General features: G+C 42.4%; 1 protein-coding gene across 1 annotated transcript in view; it reads right to left on the bottom strand.

Moving 5' to 3' along the window:
• The window catches only part of ephb4b (eph receptor B4b), a 230,111-nt gene that overhangs the window by 17,024 nt on the left and 195,401 nt on the right, over positions 1 to 17,686 (bottom strand). Inside the window, exons 3-6 of the mRNA XM_082528365.1 lie at positions 1,942 to 2,012; positions 1,709 to 1,851; positions 1,272 to 1,632; positions 983 to 1,145 (exon numbers count right to left, since the gene is read on the bottom strand). Coding sequence (XP_082384491.1) covers positions 983 to 1,145; positions 1,272 to 1,632; positions 1,709 to 1,851; positions 1,942 to 2,012 — 738 coding nt within the window. The remainder of the gene's footprint in view (positions 1 to 982; positions 1,146 to 1,271; positions 1,633 to 1,708; positions 1,852 to 1,941; positions 2,013 to 17,686) is intronic.

The following is a 17,686-nucleotide window of genomic DNA, read 5'->3' as shown; positions in this document are numbered from 1 at the left end:
ACAATATTAAACAAACTTTATTGTAAACTCCATCAACACCATTTTACTTTTTTCTTCAAAACCTTTTGTAATTTAAGTGATTTAACTTCTGTATTGTGACTATTTTGACTTTAATAAGATTTGTAGGACTAATATTACTAATAATAATAATAATATTGTATCACAGTCAGACAGTCAGGTACAGTTATACCAAAATATAAACAATTAAAGCTTTTTTATTTCAGATTGTTTGTCTATAAATCTTTGACTCTTTTTAATTTTAAGATCAGTTTGCTTCTCATTATAACTTTAATAACAATCATAAATAAAAACATTACAAAATGTAATGTTTGGCAGCAGTGTGATGTCTATTGTCAAACAACTGCGGTCTTATTGTGGAAGTGACGGCTTCCTCTGATGCCTGTGCTGATTACAGAAACAGTAATCCTTGTTTACTGATACGTTTCAGGAATCCTCTTACACGCCGTAAGACAACGACTGTAATCTGGTTATAATCTGGTTATATGTAAACAAACGTTGTGATCTGAGCTCATGGTGGGGAAGAGAAACACTTTCTTATGTTTCCATTTCCCTCAGATTTAAAGTGTTTACTGAGTAAAGCTGTAACACTGAGAGTAATCTGATTACTGCTGAGTTTTATCCTGCTTTACTTTGGGGCCCCTGCTCTGCTCGCTCTCACACTGTCAACACGTCGCTCTCTCTCCCTCTAATCGCCTCCAGCTTCTCCTCTCTGTTTACTCGGACTCGCAGTTCTGACCACGAAGAATTTTAAGTGCTGATAATGAAGCGGCGCACAGGAGAAGCTTTTACTTTGTAAAACAAATGATGGTCGGAGCTGTTAGTGAGTTCAAGTCGTGACGGTGAACCCGAGGTCTCGGCTCGGGCCTTCGAATGTGCCGGATTCATTCGTTCCATCTCAGTGATGACGCTTTTACTTTGAAAACTAACAGGAGGTCTTTTGTTTTATGGACTGCACTCTCACCTCTGCAGCGTACGTCGGTCTCTCCTGCTTCGTATCCAGGACGACAGGCGCAGCTGGACGTCGGCTGTCCTACCCACTCCCCGTCTTCACCACAAAGCATGCTGGGAGGTTGTGACTGCTCGCCAGGCGGCGTCACGGCATTCTCCACGCACACACCCTGAGCCTGCAGCAGAATGTCAAAATAAAAGCTCGTAGACACAAAAGCTTCAGTTACAGTGCTTTTATTTTTAAACTCAAAGGTGAGCTTGTTATGTACAAGAACGCTAGACTCCACTGTTGCTATGGTTACCTGTTCCACCAGCGAGTGGGGGACGGTTTCAGGAAAAGAGGCGAAGGCGCGGCGCAGGGGCGGGCACTTCCTGTAGAACACACGCACAGAGAGCAACGCCATGCAGGCGCTCTGGCTTTGGAAGGCCAGGTAAAGCCCCGCCTTACGCAGTCCTTCCAGCCGCAGCACCTTGACATTAGGGCGGCCCCTGGCGTCACGCAGCATCAGGTGGTCGGCGGCGACTGTCGCCACTTTGATGTAAGGGTTCTCCATCCAGGCCGGGCTGGTGAGCGTGGCGTCGTCAGCCTCTGACGGGTAGTAGTACAGGTTGAAGGTCTCTTTACACGGCTGCCTCAGACTGGAACACTCCATCATGGAAAACCTGCGTCGACACGTTCAGAGCTTATATTCGTTTCTCCGCGTTAATCAACATCAAACGACCTGTGATTTCCACCAACCAGATCTCCACGTAGACCGTGGTCGCCGCCTTCAGAGGGATCCAGCGCGTCCTCAGCCAATAGGAAGAAGTGCTAGTGATGGTGCAGATCTCATAGGTCCGCACAGTGTTTTGCTGATCGTCCCTCGAGCTCGCTTCCTCCCACTGAGGACAGAGACGGATCATAGGTGAGCTTTTCATTCAAAGCAATGCAGAGTGTTAGCTATAAGCTAACAGATTAGCTTTGATGTGTACCTGCGAGTCATCAGCAGGGTAGCTCGTCCATCTTAGGTCAGATGTGGCCAGCTTGGTGTTCATCAGCACATCTGAAACACAGACAGCAACAGTCAGCAAGTCCTGGGCAAATAAAACATCCTCTAAAAATCACCCAAAGTTCATCCCACTGCAGGTCTTCAGCAAACCTACTGAGCACTCCTTTAAAACCTCGACGTAGTCCTCTACAGGCAAGTCACCACACTCCCCTCAAATGCTCCAACGACATGCTTGCTTGTGCCCCTTAAAACATTCCTCAAACACCCTCCTTGAGTTTGTCAGCAACGTCCTCAAGCAGCACTGACGTCACTTGGGACCTTTCGAGACTTCTTGGACCGTTTTAAAGATCCCAGCAGCCTCCTAGAAGTGTTTCCAAACCTCTTAAAACAGCTGCAAATGTTATTTAAAACCTCTTAAAAGTTTGCTTAAAACCTTTTAAAAGACCCTCCTAAGGTCCTCAACATACCTTCAAGTCATGAGACTCCCAATGGACCCCCACAACCTTCTAAAGATCTCAAAAAGCCTCTTAACAGTCGCCCAAATGACCACAACAAACTGGTAATGTAAGAACACAACAACCTCCTGATGGTTCTTTGAAGCCTAGATGTGTTAAAGGTCCCTCGATTCCTCTTAAAAATAAAATATAATGTTTTGAAACTGCATTAAAGTTATCTGTAAAACCCCTCGAGGTTATCAACAAGTTCCTCAAACAGCAGTGATGCCACTTGGGAATCTTTTCAGACTCAATGGTCCCAGCAGCCTCCTATAAGTTTTTCAAAACCTCTAAAAAGGCCCCTAAATTCCCTAGAAATTCCTCCAAAGTTCTCCTAAATGCTCTTCAAACCACCTGTAAAACAGCTTCTTCCAACCTTATAAAGCTTAAAACCTCCTAAAAGTCAGCCTGAAGCCTTCAAATCATCAGTCAAGGTGTCTCAAAGCCTCTCAGCCACTCAGATGCCTCCAACACACTTGTATTTAATGCAAAAACTCTTCAATTTTACTAAAATGCCCCTTTGAAAACATCCCACGTGTCCAGAGCTCCTTAAAGTCTTTTTTAAAAATCACGTCTTTTACGACCTCTTTTGAAAACACCTAGGTGTCTCTGAAAGCTTTTGAAAAAGCGTTTGGAAAACCGCGTGAACTTGTGCACTCGCGTCCACAACCACTGGAAGCTCAACAAACCCCTGAAACCATCAGAACCGCTCGGTGACTCCGGCAGACAGAGAAACTCACGGAGGCCTCAGACGGAGCAACAGAACCAGATCAGCTGAAGGCGGCGCTCTGATATGAGCTCTGATTTTTCACTGGAAGTCAGCAGGTTCAGCCAGACGACCCACAGGAGGTCTTTCAGCGGCTTCAATCAGGGAAAGTAAAAACACAGACGGTCATACAACACAAGGGCTTCTTTCTCCCTCTGCGTGTCTCTGTGGAGGAAGGAGGACAGGTGAAGAAGACCAGGCTACACCCCGACAAACACACACATTCGAAGCATGCCTGCACATGTGTAATATCTGCCGTGAGTGATGGTGTGTAATCAGCGTTGGAGGAGAGAGGCTCAGGAGGCTTAACCCTGACACACACGGTGAAAAATGCAGACGTTTCTCACACTTTTCCCCTCTTCCTAAGCCTCTTAGACCTCCACAACCACCATACGTTCATATCAGTCCTCTGCAGAAAGTAGTCCCATACAAATACAACATTAATGCTGCTGTTTTCTGAGGATTTCTGTTTTCAGTCAGAGCTCAGAGCCGCAGAAAGAGAGCGATAAATCTAAGCGTGCTGGTTTCACTGCTGCAGGACTCGTTTACATGGGAGGGTGGTGTTCCCCCACCTTTAATATGACAGGCCTCAGCTTAGGCTTTGATGTTACTGCCTACATCCAAACAACGTAAACGTCTTGGTGCTGTAGTTCTGCATAAATCAGCGCGCCGCTCTGCTGCAAGCTTAAATTTAGCGTGTCACGAGCACAGCTGGAAGCACTGATGGGGGCGTTTTCTGAGATGTGATCTCACTTCCTCTTTAGCAGCGCTTGTTTAATACGCACCTTTGTTCATTTCTGCTGACTGTGACATCCAGGTGCCTTCAAAATAATACAAATACATCAATAAAATCATCGTGACGGCTTAGTGAGGCGGGCGGAGGCGCGTGGAAACATTTGAGGCCCGACTGACATTTTTTACATTTTTATGTGGCTCACTTCCTGTTTAGTGTCTGTGTCGCTTGCAGCTATTGGCTGTGATGGATGAATGCTTTCAAAATAACATAAATCCCACACGATGACTTTTGTTAGGCTGGAGTGTTTAGGCTTATAAAATCCAATATTATGGAAACTGGCCTTTGTTATTATTACAGATTTGCTTTTTTAAAAGATTAGTTCTCACAGTTACTTTATTCAAACCACGGAGGACATTTGTCAGTCGTGTAGGAACGTCTCCACGTGAACGGAGACTGTGAAGACACTTCAGGCTGGCTGTGCCGAAAAAAATATAATAACTTTGTTTTGACTTGGCTTCATCCAGACTATAATATTCTTATTTACAAAGGGCATACGGTTAAAAAAAAAGGTTGCATCTTGTGCAGACCAGGGCTGTCAAACATAAGGCCCAGGGGCCAGAAACGGGCCTTGTAAAGCTCCAATCTGGCCTGCTGGCCTGCACGACATTAAAGTTTAGACCTTTAACTGTATTTTCACATTTCACACTTTGTGTAACTAATAAAGTTCTCCCTGTCTCTGCTAATAACACTACAGCAAAGTAACCAAGTAACAGACCAACAAAGAAATTAGGCCTGTGCGATACGACCAAAAGCTCATATCCCGATATAAGACATTTATCGTCCCGGCAACGATATATATCACACATCGTTTACATTTTCTGTAAATTCTGTGAATCTCTGGATTTCACTTTTTTTTTTGCAGGTCGTGCACCTGGAGTTAGTTGTTTTGACCGATGAATGAAACTATACATTTTTAGACATTTTCTTTGTGAGTATGTATTATTTATTAATTACCCCCGAGCTGCGGGGAAAAGTTCTAAGGTTCGAGTCTAAGGTTTATTTTTTTTGCTTTTCATCTGTAAACACTCTGTGTACTCTTTCACTTGATTCAGTTTATTTTTTTAAATTTCAACAGACTTTTAGGCCAAAGTGCTCAGCAACAAGCAAATAAAATCCTATAATTTCAGCATTAACCACACTGCAGCCATATCATTGGTCAGATAACTGCATTAGAAATGTTTATAAGCCTCCAAGAGCCCACAAACAGTCCAGGGGTCCAGTTCAGGTACCAGCTAAGATGAAGCCTAGCAGACAAATTTCAACAGGATCTTGAGCTTTATTGTGAAAAGGTTTATGTGGAAAATAAACAAGCAGACGCAGGAGCCACGCGATGGTTTTACCGTCAACGCATAAAAACAGTCGCTTGCCGGCCGCAGTGTGTTTATATTAAATATGAGAGAAAGAGAGAACCCTAAGAAATAAATACAAATAAAAACAAGATGTTGTTTTGTATTTTTTTCATATAAAACGATGAAAAAAAATATACAAAAAATGCACATTTGCGACACCACGAAACAAACGATAGCGTAATGTGAATGTCATCGGATATATCGTTATATCGAACAGCCCTAAAAGAGATCAGAAAGAAATCTCTTTATTTTTTTTAATGCAATGGGTCCACAGTAAATTAAGTAAAAGACAAAAAAAGAGATTTTGTGTTATCTAACAAAACCTTTCAGTTTTATAATGACAGTAATGAGCTACAGAACTGCTGACACACTCATTTCTTACACTTTAGGTTTCTGTCATTTACTACAGCAGAATTTCTCTATCATGGGGAAAAACACATATTATACTTGTATTTCCAGGATTAAAGCTGCACTGGACCATTTACGATTAAAGTGGCGTACGAGGTAAAATGAGTGTTAGCTTTAGAGGTGTGGGGGACGGTCCACACTAACTATTAAAACCTCTGATCGCACAGCTTTAAGACAAAGAAAGAAGAAAGAATCGTCCATACAATCTTAAATATTGTTTTTCTAAAGGATCGTCGACCTGCAGACTGAAGGATGAATAAATCATCCAAAGTTCAGGCTTCAAAGTGAAAAACTGTTCTTACAGTCTGTGATCTGAACCTTCAAACGGACACTTGTAGGTCTGATGTCCTTATAAGGTCTAGATCTAACCATGGTCCTCACAAAACAGGCAGACAAAACACACACACACACAAATACAGCTCTGGAGAGAGTGTGTGTGTGTTTGTGAGTCCACGTCAGTTACACTTCATCAGCTCTCTTTAACCAGATTAATAATCTGTAGTGGTGTGAAAAAACACACTGACCTGCCTGCGTCTCTCACACACACACACACACACACACACACACACACACACACACACACACACACACACACACACACACACACACACAGAGTCTCGTCATTCATTTGCTCTAATAGCTTCAGTCACTTCTCGTTTTAATTAACCGACAGGCAGATTTAAACAGTTGGAGCGCCTGACTGTGTGTGTGTGTGTGTGTGTGTGTGTGTGTGTGTGTGTGTGTGTGTGTGATTACAGCGTGGAGAAAGGGAAAGCGGCCCTTCCATCGTTCTGCTTGGCAGCAGCTGAGGAATGAAGCCGTCTGTAATTCTCCCCGGGTGTCTCAGGGCGCCTGTACGAAGCTCACGGACACAGATGAGCAGCGAGCGCCGAGTCGAGAGCTCACTGTGTGATGATTAATCTGCTGCAGCAGACGCTCCAACGCCAAGAGTGGAAAACATGATGAAAATGTGACCTCTGCCAGTGTGATATGCTCAGGAGAAGAAGGTCAGCGTCTCCTCACGCACACACGGGCCTCTTATTTCTTCACGGGGAGCTCCGATAAACTTCTAAACTTAGGAAAGCAGTAGAAACACTTACGGTGCTTCTACTTTTGGGTCTGCTATTGTACTAATAAATCCTAGGAAACCACGAAAAACCAAGACACAGAGTTGAGTCTCAACATTAGTAGTGTGGCTGCCATGTTAGTGCAGTTAGAGCACGAGAGGTTCAAGTGCTATGCTATCAGCTAGCTTGACTGGCTATCGAGCTGCATCCACAGACTTCGTGCTCAGTGACAAGCAACTAAAATCCTACAATCTCACCATTAACCACACAGCAGCCATATCATTGGTCAAAGAACTGCATTAGAAATGCTCTAAAAGACTCCAAGAGCACACAAACAGTCCAGAGGACCAGTTCAGGTACCAGCTAAGGTGAAGCCTAGCAGACAAGCTAGCAGCTACACCCGCCTGTAAGTCATGGAAGCCCCGACACTTCAAATGCTGCAAAATGTAAGCCTGAGTTATGAGATATAAAACCAAACTGACTTATAAAGTGATAAACATGTAGTGGCTTTAAAAACAAAAGGGATGGATGACAGAGCCCTGTGGAACTCCACCACCTAAGCAAACACTGATCAGAAAACGCTTCAGCTCATATACGCTTCATATACACATGTGCTCATGTTGTATTATTATGTTTAGTCTGTTATAAATATACAAGCCTGACTCTGTTTCTCTGTGTGAGTCTAAAGAGCATCTGCAGTGTTTTTATTTGACGGCATGTCAGATGTTCACAGGCTTTGCCAAAGTCCAAGTACTTTTACTGCAGTTGGACATTTTTAGCCTGGTGGTGTGCAGGGATGTTAGAGGAACAGCAGGTTTTGCCGCTGACATAATTTTAGGGTTCAGGTTGTGTAGCAGTTTTAGTGACACTCCCCTCTGGTATGCTCTCGTCTTTCCTCCCTTCAGGATGTCCACGGGTTCATGTATCTGATCTACTGCAGCACCTGAATGCCTCGCCGCTCCCTCTGACACCGCGGGGCTGTGATGTCATGCTATGTGATCAGGGATACGGCCTCGGATCTTAAGTGCTGGATGCGCAGTCAGGTGATAGCAAACGCCGCAGAAACCTGCGGTGATGTGACACGAGATCGCCGAGCCTGCAGGTTCGTCTCCTTTTTGTTGATTTTCTACAAGCCGCCACATTAACTCGTTTTTCTGAAGCTGCCGAAGTTATGAGCTCCAAGTCTCGACCGCAGAGGACGAATAAAGTTTATGCACACGCGTTTCTAATCAGCATCGCAGCCTGAGCCAATTAAAGCCTCAGCATGTGTGTGTTTGGTTTACATCCATATAGACTCTGTAAACTGCACACACACACACACACACACACAGAGTCCTGTGTTTGCGAGGACTGGGGTCTGGATCCTCGGACCAGCAGAAATGTCCCCGCGCTGCTGCACTCTGGTCCTCACAAACATACAAAGGAAGGAACACACACGCTGTAAACAGTGCATCTGCGATAAGAGTGCATGACGAGGACACGGAAATTACCATGACAACGCTGGCGGGATGTTTACACGAGCCGGTCGGGCTGCGTGTGTGTTGGTGTGTGTGGTCTCGTGCTGCGACTTGCTCTCTAATAAACCCGATTATCTCACTCCTCCTCGCTCCTTTCTTCTCTCTCATTCCTCGACTCCTCGTTCCTTCTCCTGCCTTTTACTCTCTCCTTCTTCTGCTTCAGTTGCTGCTTTTCTGCTCGCTGAACTTTGTGCGATTTTTTATCTCAAAGATCTAAAAACAACCATCTGACCGGCTGTGCAGGAAGAGCAGAGAAACCTAACGAACGTTTGACTCTGGTGCAGATTAAGATTTGTACTGAATGTCATGTGATGTGACTCCACATCAGGGCTAAAAACCACACATCGTACCAGCCTGCACTAATGAAACACCCCGCGCACTCAGTGCTTTAAGTACTTCCAGAGGGTCACTTCATTTGCTCAGTCTTGTTAAAAGACAACAAACAAGAACAATGGAGCTTTTTCATTCTGCAAAAAGTCAATGACGTGTTCTCTTTTTGTGGAAACTTTGGTGCAGGATGTGGAGAAAACTGCAGATTTATGGCTGATTTTGGGGCCGTAAAGGATGTTCTAACTTTAGCAGAGACAGCTGCAGATCAAACGGGCCAGAGCTTGGTTACACTGCCTGGAAAAGGTGAGGGGACAAAGTGTGGGTCCGTGGATGCCTCCCTCTGTCATCACACTGCAGCCAGGATCATCATGTGGCTCAGCTCAGTTTGTTAGAGGACAATTTCACATGTATGTCATCAGCAGGAGGCATTAATTCACAGAGGAATGCTATCTTCCCATTAAAATTGATGTCATTAATCAGTTCCTGCTCCAAATGCTCCTTCAGGCACCGCTGAGAGATAAAAAGGTCCAAATTAGCTCAGTTCCAATAAAACGGTCAGTGTGGCTGTTCGCCCACGTGTTCCAATAAAGTCCAGGTGTTCCTGACAAAGGTATGAGGTTCAGCTGAGTTACTAAAGATTTATGCTTCAGCGGGAAAAACTGTGCTGTAACTGCAAGCCTCTTTGAAACCCTACGCTGTAACCTGACGTGCATCTCCCTGGAAATGGAAATACACGTCGCCACAGCTGCAAACGCTGTGATTGGTCCGTTCAGCTCCATAGATTTCTTCTGTCTGCTTTTTCACCACAATGTTCAAATTCATCAGTGAGAGAATAATGATCCTAGCCTCAGTATGATGGAAGAATAATCACAACATCAACATAAGGACTCACATATGTCAGTAAATTCCTGGAAGGAAGCAGCTAGACACCACTATCTGGTGGAGTTAGTGGAGGAGTTAGTGGAGTAAGCATCGTGCCCGGGGATATTTGGTATGAAGACTGGAGCCGCCAGGGTCTGAACCACCAACCTTCTGATTAGAAGATGACCTGCTCTACCTCCTGAGGTCCGCCATCCTCAGTAAGTGTTAGGGGTGGGGGGAAAAATCGATACTGTGTAGTATCGTGATATTTTGTTTGCTAATAATGTATCGATACAGGGACAGCAGAAATCGATATTTTGTTACAAAAAAGGTTTTTGTGCTCTGACTTCAGAGCATGTTGATCCTTTTTCTGAGCAAGAATCCTGACACTGTCCAAATGTGTTTAACTTTTTTTTGGCAGCAATAAACATGACAGTTTACTTATTTTAATTTAAGACATGTTTTATTTTAATTACGTTTAAAACTTTTTTATTTAATGTTTACCTTTATGGACAGAATCTGAATATCGCAAAATATTTTAAAAAATTGCAATAATATTGTATCGTGCGTTAAGTATTGTGATAATATCGTATCGTGAGTTGTATGGAGATTCCCACCTCTAGTAAGTGTTTGGTTTGGTTCACACCCAGTGCCAACAGGCTGAACTGAATAGTCAGTTAGAGAAACCACACCAAGCTTTGTACTGGATCTTATCATTGCACTTCACTGGAATGAGCACAGACGAGGTAAGCCTTTACTGGACACTATGTTGGTTCTACTTGTTTCTGATGTGTATATTTACTGTACGTCTTAAACACACACATTTCATTGCCAGCAGACAGACAGTGTTTGTATAATTTAAGAGAGTTTCATGGAGGAACAGATGTTCAGGTTGTGTTTGTTCCTGCTCGTCTTCATCGCTCTCTGTTTGAGCACCTTATCTTCTCTCTGTCAACACTCCGATCGATGATTCAGGCTGTTTGAACTGCCTCTGACTCATTTCACATGTCAGGAATCTTCCACAACGAGCTGCAGCTCTGTTTGTTCTCCTCAGCAATCAGCACATAAAACATCTGAAAACATAGGAGGACGGTTAAAACTTGCCCTGCTAGTGATATTTACTCAATCCTCAAAGACTCTTTGAACCATCCGGTTGGAAAAATGTTCCACAGCTGCAGAGATTATCCAACAGTCAACTGGAAGAAATCACACTGAGAACATTTCTGCTTCTTACATGTGACAGTTTATAAAATATCGGAGTTTTGGCCTGCGGACAAATCAAACCACCTGAGGACGTTTGTCTGGAGAATGGAAAGTTACTCGTTAGCTGTAGAGGAGGAACTCAGGCTGAGTGCGTTCGCATCCAGATGGTTCAAAGCGTCCTTAAAGGATCAGTCCGCTTTATTTCAGCCTGCTGTAGTTCCCATTAGTGTGTCCGCCATGTCTCTGTGGGTCATGCTCACCTCTGCTGTAGAGAGTCAAGGAAACAAAGTGCAAGCTCCGAGCAGCTTCCCCCCCAACCCTTCAAAAAATGGAGTTTTACATTAATTTTCTTTTCCTCATTTACTCCAATGCCTACAGTGAAACTATGACTGAATGTATGCCAATACCTGACTGCACTAATGAGGCCGATTTCCACTGCAGGAAACAGGTTATTTCAAGTCAGAGTGCACCTTTGTGACTGTTCCAACCACAGGAACTGCCCCCGCAGGACCTCTTCCAGGGATGTTTTTGCGGAGAAAGAAAAATAGGGCCTACTCCATTATCTCTTTTCCATCGACGTGATGCCAGTGCAGAGCCAGTTCTGCCTCTGTGCCTTTTGACAACCAGCCCACATTTCAACAGGTTTGAAGGCTGAACTTTACAAAGGGAAACCGGGGGTAATTTACACGAGGAAAAACGAAATTCATGGAGGCCGCAGCATCTGTGGGCTCCTTCTACCAATCACTGGTGAATGTCTTTTTTGGCAAAATGTGGGAGATATTTTCAGTCGTAGAAAGTGGTTTAGTTTTTGTTTGGTTAATTTGAAATGCATGAAACTGGCTCTAGATTAGGCACTCACAATGAAAAGAGGAGTAAGGTGCATTCAAAAGGTATTTCACATTAAATATTTAAGACTTTAAAAAGACTGCACATGTGTTTTCTCTGCATTACAATAATACAGTTTTACCCGCAACAAAGTTATTTATTTAATGTGACATGTTTGCCAGACAAAACATAACTTAAACAAGTAAATCAATCAGTGATTGGATGTTATGCATTTAAACAATTTGGGTTTATCAGGCTAGTTATTATAATTAAAAAAATAACCATCCTAGAGCCTTCACATTAAGTTTATTATATTTGCACATATTCAACTCTGTATATTTTATTTATTTTATATATTTTATTATTATTATTATTATTTTATTTTATTTTTTTACTATTTAATTTGTAAAAATGTGTATACATACACACACACACACACACACACACACACACACACACACACACACACGTAGGAAAATATTTAGTATACACATCCAGAAATGCATACACTATTATATATTGTACATATATTTATTAGTTTCAGGTTGGCCATTCTTGTATTTTGCTCGTTTGTGTTGTTGTGTTTGCACATCTCTGTTGCTTGTGGGGCTCGCACACAAGAATTTCACTCGCATGTGCTGTGCCAGTGTGCCTGCACATGTGATGTGACAATAAAAAGTGATTTGATTTTGATTTGATTTGTTTATCGAAAATGACTCGATTGAAATGGATGGAAAGCTTTTGTGCAATTAAAAACCTCATCTGACATATCTGAATGTAGGCACTTCCAAACATCGCTGAAACACTACTGGGTGGGCTCCGTTACCCACTTAACTCAGAACAAACACAATTTCTTAACCCGATGAAGGAAGATGGAGAACAGCAAACACTGTGAGAATTCACCATAAAAGCAACAAACACAAAAGCAGCCGCCAGCTCTTGGTCAGCTGCGCCTACACTCATAGAACCGTGGTTACGTAACTTTGACGCTCGTTAAACTTAGTGAAAGCAGTCGGGTGAAGGTTCCCAAAACTTTCCACTGTTCATCGTATAGGCTCCAAAAAGATGAAAGAACAGGAAAATTTAGAAACGTCATTAAAATCCTCTTTTCTGGATGAGGTTTGAAGTTAGAAAATGTAATGATTCAAACTTTAGTGTTCTGAATCAGTTTTAATGATGGAGGCGGTGAGCTGAAAAATGGAAACAGGAAGGTTCGATGGGATGATTACAGAGCTGTTCAGCTATCGACTGTTTTGACATTACATTATAGCTTTAGGCTTTCCACCCTGGGGGGTGGAGCCCTCTGGGAGGACATAAAGCCATTGTGGGGGTTGGTGTAGGGGTGTAACATGAAATCAAAGGCTTTGATGGCGTTTGAGAGAATTACCCTTGGTTATGGACATTTTTCACTGAACCTAATCATTCGGTGACTAAATGTGAGGTGAAGGAACTTTTTTAGCTTCAGAAACAGGTATGTCAGAAAAAGCTTGAGATCATAGCATCAGCGTGCGTCACTCTCAGTTAAGGTAGTTTGACTTCCTGCTGCTCTGGATGCTTTCCCAGAATCCTAAAATTGTCCTCTAAGCAAATCTTCCCTCTGCTCCAACATGAAAGATTTTAATCTGCTTCTACAGTTATGAAAAGCTTGTTTTGACTATGAAACAGAGACACAGCTTTGAGAACAGGTAACACCACTGTTTTACTATTATTACTACTTTTTAATGAATGTGTTCTTTTAACCAGCGGAGTTCCCCAGGGCTCTGTTGTTGGTCCTCAGCCATTCTGGTTTAACCTCTTTCACTGTAATATAAACCATCCACAAATCATGTAAAATTATAGTCTTGCTAAATAACAGAGCTGAAAGCGTTAAATATCTGCCTGTCACAGCACGCCGGACAGGGTGAGGTTACAAACAAAACTTCATCTGATGAAGATTTCTTAAATCCTGACGGTTTTCCACGAAGTATTCCATATAGAGAAAAACTAAGGGTTTTTTTCTACACTTTTTAAAAATGTTTTTTAATGTCCACTGATGGGTGTTGGGGCGCATGTCACAAAGGTTAAAGGGGAACTTCATATTTGTATCAGTAACATTTTAAGCAAATGATCTTATATATTCTCTAAAAATTTTATTTTGTGGGCAAACTGAAGACACTGAGATCATATCTCTTTTAAAACATATTTTTAGCTTTGCTCTCAGCTGTTGTTCTGCCTGTTTATTTACCATCTGTGAATAAATGTGCAGATGCTTTGGTTTACTCCAGGCTCCTCAGAGATAGGTTCTTCTGCATCACAACATGAAATATTTTCCTTCAGCTTTTCAAATTATGCTTTAATAATAATATTAATTCAAATGTAATAATTTTACAATATTATGTATACATTATATCGGTTATGGTAACAGCAAATACTAATGTGAACGCTTTATTGGTGTCTGATTCTTATGAATGTTGGGACTCAGATGGGTGTTCACTGTTAGTGTGTTTACAATCCTAAACTAGGGCTGCTCGATTATGGCAAAAATGATAATCACGATTATTTTCACTGAAATTGAAATCTCGATTATTTGACGATATTTATTTAACCCTTTAAGACCTACCATAGAACCAAGTCCGCCAGAGCTTATATTATTTTTTTACATGTTGTAGTGCCATTTTTGGGAGCATTTCAATTTGCTATGCAACTGTTATAGCCCATATTTTAATAATATGTATGCATTAAGTCCATAGTAACTACATTAATTGCAAAAAAGTGCAATAAACTACAAAAAAAATTGAAAATCGTTTTTGTTTTTTTACATATATTTCTACTTGGAGAAATTTAAGAGGTTTATCCCTCAAAACTTTAAATACAAAAAAGTTGCAAAAAATAGTTTACAACAGGAAATTTATTTTGAGTGTCTTCATAGTTTTATTTTGGAGATACAGCAATTTTTATATACACTGCAGGAAAAAACGAAAAAACAATCCTATGATGCAAATTTGCAAAGAAAACAGCAGGTGCATCAAAATAAACTATTTCCAGCAGTGCAATTCGAGTTCTAAGCATCCCAGAAACTATTCAGAAAAGTCAAACATGACCAGTATAGGCTTTTAAGGCCTACAAGTAAAAAACTACATTTTCCGCGAAAATGACGTCACTTCCGGTTTCGGCCAGGAAATGGCGGATATGTGATAGTTCGCGCTGACGTCTGTTTCACTGTAGGAAGTGTTATGAACAGCTGATCGGATCGGCAAAGCGTGTTTCTGGAATATTATGTTTTTGTTCCTGCAAGCGCTTTTTATGCAATTTTTGCAAAGCTTTATGTGGAAGGAAACCATGACCGAGGACAAGCTGATGGCATAAGATGTAAGTACAACTCCTCCGGTTTCATATGCAAAAAAAAATATTGCGCTAGCTTACACGGTTCAGGTTTTACAGGGATTTAAAAATAGTTACACAAAACGGAGCGTGCTGCTCTGACCGGCTTTAAAGGGTTAACAATAACAATGTATTGAATAATAACAATGTATTGAATAATGACTTTAAAAAATAATATAAAATAGTGTGCAACACCACTGAAGTTTTTTTTTTACCTCTCTTTTCAACCAACAGCAGTCACTCTCCTCTCCAAATAACTTCTGCTTAGCTTTCCGAGCTTCCCTCGGGTCCTCTTAATCAGCGGTCTCCAACCTTTTTTGCGCCACGGACTGGTTTATGCCCGACAATATTTTCACGGACCGGCCTTTAAGGTGTCGCGGATAAATGCAACAAAATAAAACCGGTACCGAAAAAAAGATGATTTATTCATAACACACGTGAAAAGACCGAGGAAAACCGAGTTAACAATCAAAACGATAACAAAATAACGCTGAAAACCGATAAAACCCCTGAAAACCAGACATTTCACACCTGAGCCTCAACTCTCGCGGCCCGGTACCAAACGACTCACGGACCGGTACCGGTCCAAGGCCCGGGGGTTGGGGACCGCCGCTCTTAATTGTTGTGACGCGTGTTCGAAATGCAGAGAGGTGCGCTGGATTTGCCACACGGAGCAGCGCAAGAGTAAAGCACGAGGGAGGGGCTAATAATCGGCTCAGTCATTTTTAATGATCGTTGAAAGCCCCGATCGTAATTGTGATTAAAATTCGATTAATTGAGCAGCCCTATCCTAAACCCTCCTCTACCTGGTCAGGTTATTTTTAACACTGAAAAATGCAAACACTTTTAACTTTGAGAGAACAAAATTCCTATTTTTGTGCTTTTAAATGCATTATTATTATTACTTTCTTTAAAAACGTCACGTGCTTCTCTTTCTGGACATACCATTTGTGCACTCATTTAAATGTTACAGCTGATATTGTTAGAAAGGTCAAACCTAACATGTGGCTGGCATTTTATTTTGAAAATCCTGGCGACACTCTCACAGGTCTCATATGCCCGTCTTTATTGTGAGTGTGAGGGCTAAACCTCCAAAGGGCCAATCAACAGATTAACAAACCGGCACTTAACATGTAAATCCTCAGTCAGAAATTAAATCCAGCGCCTTTAAAGGGATTTATGGACGGAAGAAAGGCGCCGAGAGGGAGAGGTGGAGGCAGGAGAAAGAGGTGGAGAGGGGGAGGTTTGGTGTGTGCGCGGGGTTAAAATAAGAACAACAGAACAAAGACAAGAGGAGAGAAAAGACAGGGAGCAGATGGAGCACAATATGTGGACACACCCACAGTAAAAAAAAGCTTCTGCGGCACCAGAGTCCAGAGGAAAGATGTCTAATTTAACCACTTTAGCTAATTTCACTGCTTTTATGTGAGAAACTCCTGATTTCATGTGACCCTCTATGCTGAGAGGTGGAGCGCGAGAAGCTGGCACAGAGAGCGAAGCTTAACCGGGTGAAGCAAAGCTGGATGATCCTTCAAAGGGTTAAACAGTAAAGTCCCAGAGAGGCTTCAAACAGCCTTCAGAGTCTGAACAACACACACACACACACACACACACACACACTATTGTTTTCTAACTGGTAATTTTCTGGTTTGGCAGGAAACAATGATCCTGCTTCCAGCACACACACAAACACACTCAGCTGCTGATTAACCTGCCGTTAAAGAGCGAGTGTGTGTGAATCTGTTATTTATTTATCCTCAAGTCTTCCTGAGTGTCTGTTTGTGTAAACTTCAGTCGACTGCACACACGCTCACGAGGCTGCTGAGGTTTAATACGGTCGTGAGTTCCTCCAATGTCCACTCGAGACTAAAGCGCCGACTCCATCCTCGGACTAAAACGTCCATGTTTACAGCACAAATGAATACAATCAGTCTGAGACAAAAACACTGTGAAACAGAAGTGTAGTGGTTTATTGAGGCAGAGATGCAGATTAATGACAGAGGCAGGAGGTGTTAGAGAAACATGAGGACGTGTGTATAAGAACCTCAGAAGCCGTCACTCAAAGCATTTTAGGCCTAGTTCAGAGTTTCTGTGGAGACAGGTGTTGTTTTACAGGTGGTGGAGTTCCACAGGGCTTCATTATCGGTCCTCTACTTTTTATTCACATGTAATTATGCTCGTTTCTAACAGCACAACTGTGAAGGAGGATGAATGCCTTAATAACTCAGCTGTTTAAACTGTAACAAGGCTTAAAGTTTGCATTATTAGGGTTGTAGCTAAGTTTTTGCTGTTGGAGCCTTTTTGAGCATTTTTAATGGCACTACCTGACCAATGACATGGCTGCCAGAAGTCTCGGCTCCGGTTTTAATGAGTGAAATGTTACCGAGCAGGTATCTGTAGATCAATAACCCTGCAGTTAAACCATTTATCAGCTATCAAACAGTTTGTTGTTTCAGCTCTCAGACCCTCGGCCCCTGCGTCTCTACTTCCTGTCCTCTTCCTGTTGGGGAGGGGGGTCACGTGACAGTCAGCTGCTCCTTTGTGTTGACAAACGGCATGATAGATAAGGTATTGGTAACCAGTCACATGCTGATCTGAAGCAGCTGCAGCACTGTTGGTTTCCTGCCTGCTGGTTTTAAACTGGCTCCCCTCAGCGGGTATCAGCACGCATGTTTAACAGTTTTAAAGCTGGTTTAGGTTTTTTGGGGCGTCAACAGGCGCTCTGGAAACAGCAGCTTCTCTGATCACATGA

This window comes from Aulonocara stuartgranti, assembly GCF_965226115.1.
Source record: "Aulonocara stuartgranti genome assembly, chromosome: 3".
In the NCBI taxonomy this organism is placed as follows: Eukaryota; Metazoa; Chordata; class Actinopteri; order Cichliformes; family Cichlidae; genus Aulonocara; species Aulonocara stuartgranti.
Note: the sequence above shows the minus strand (reverse complement) of the source record. Positions and strands in the feature narration are given on the sequence as shown.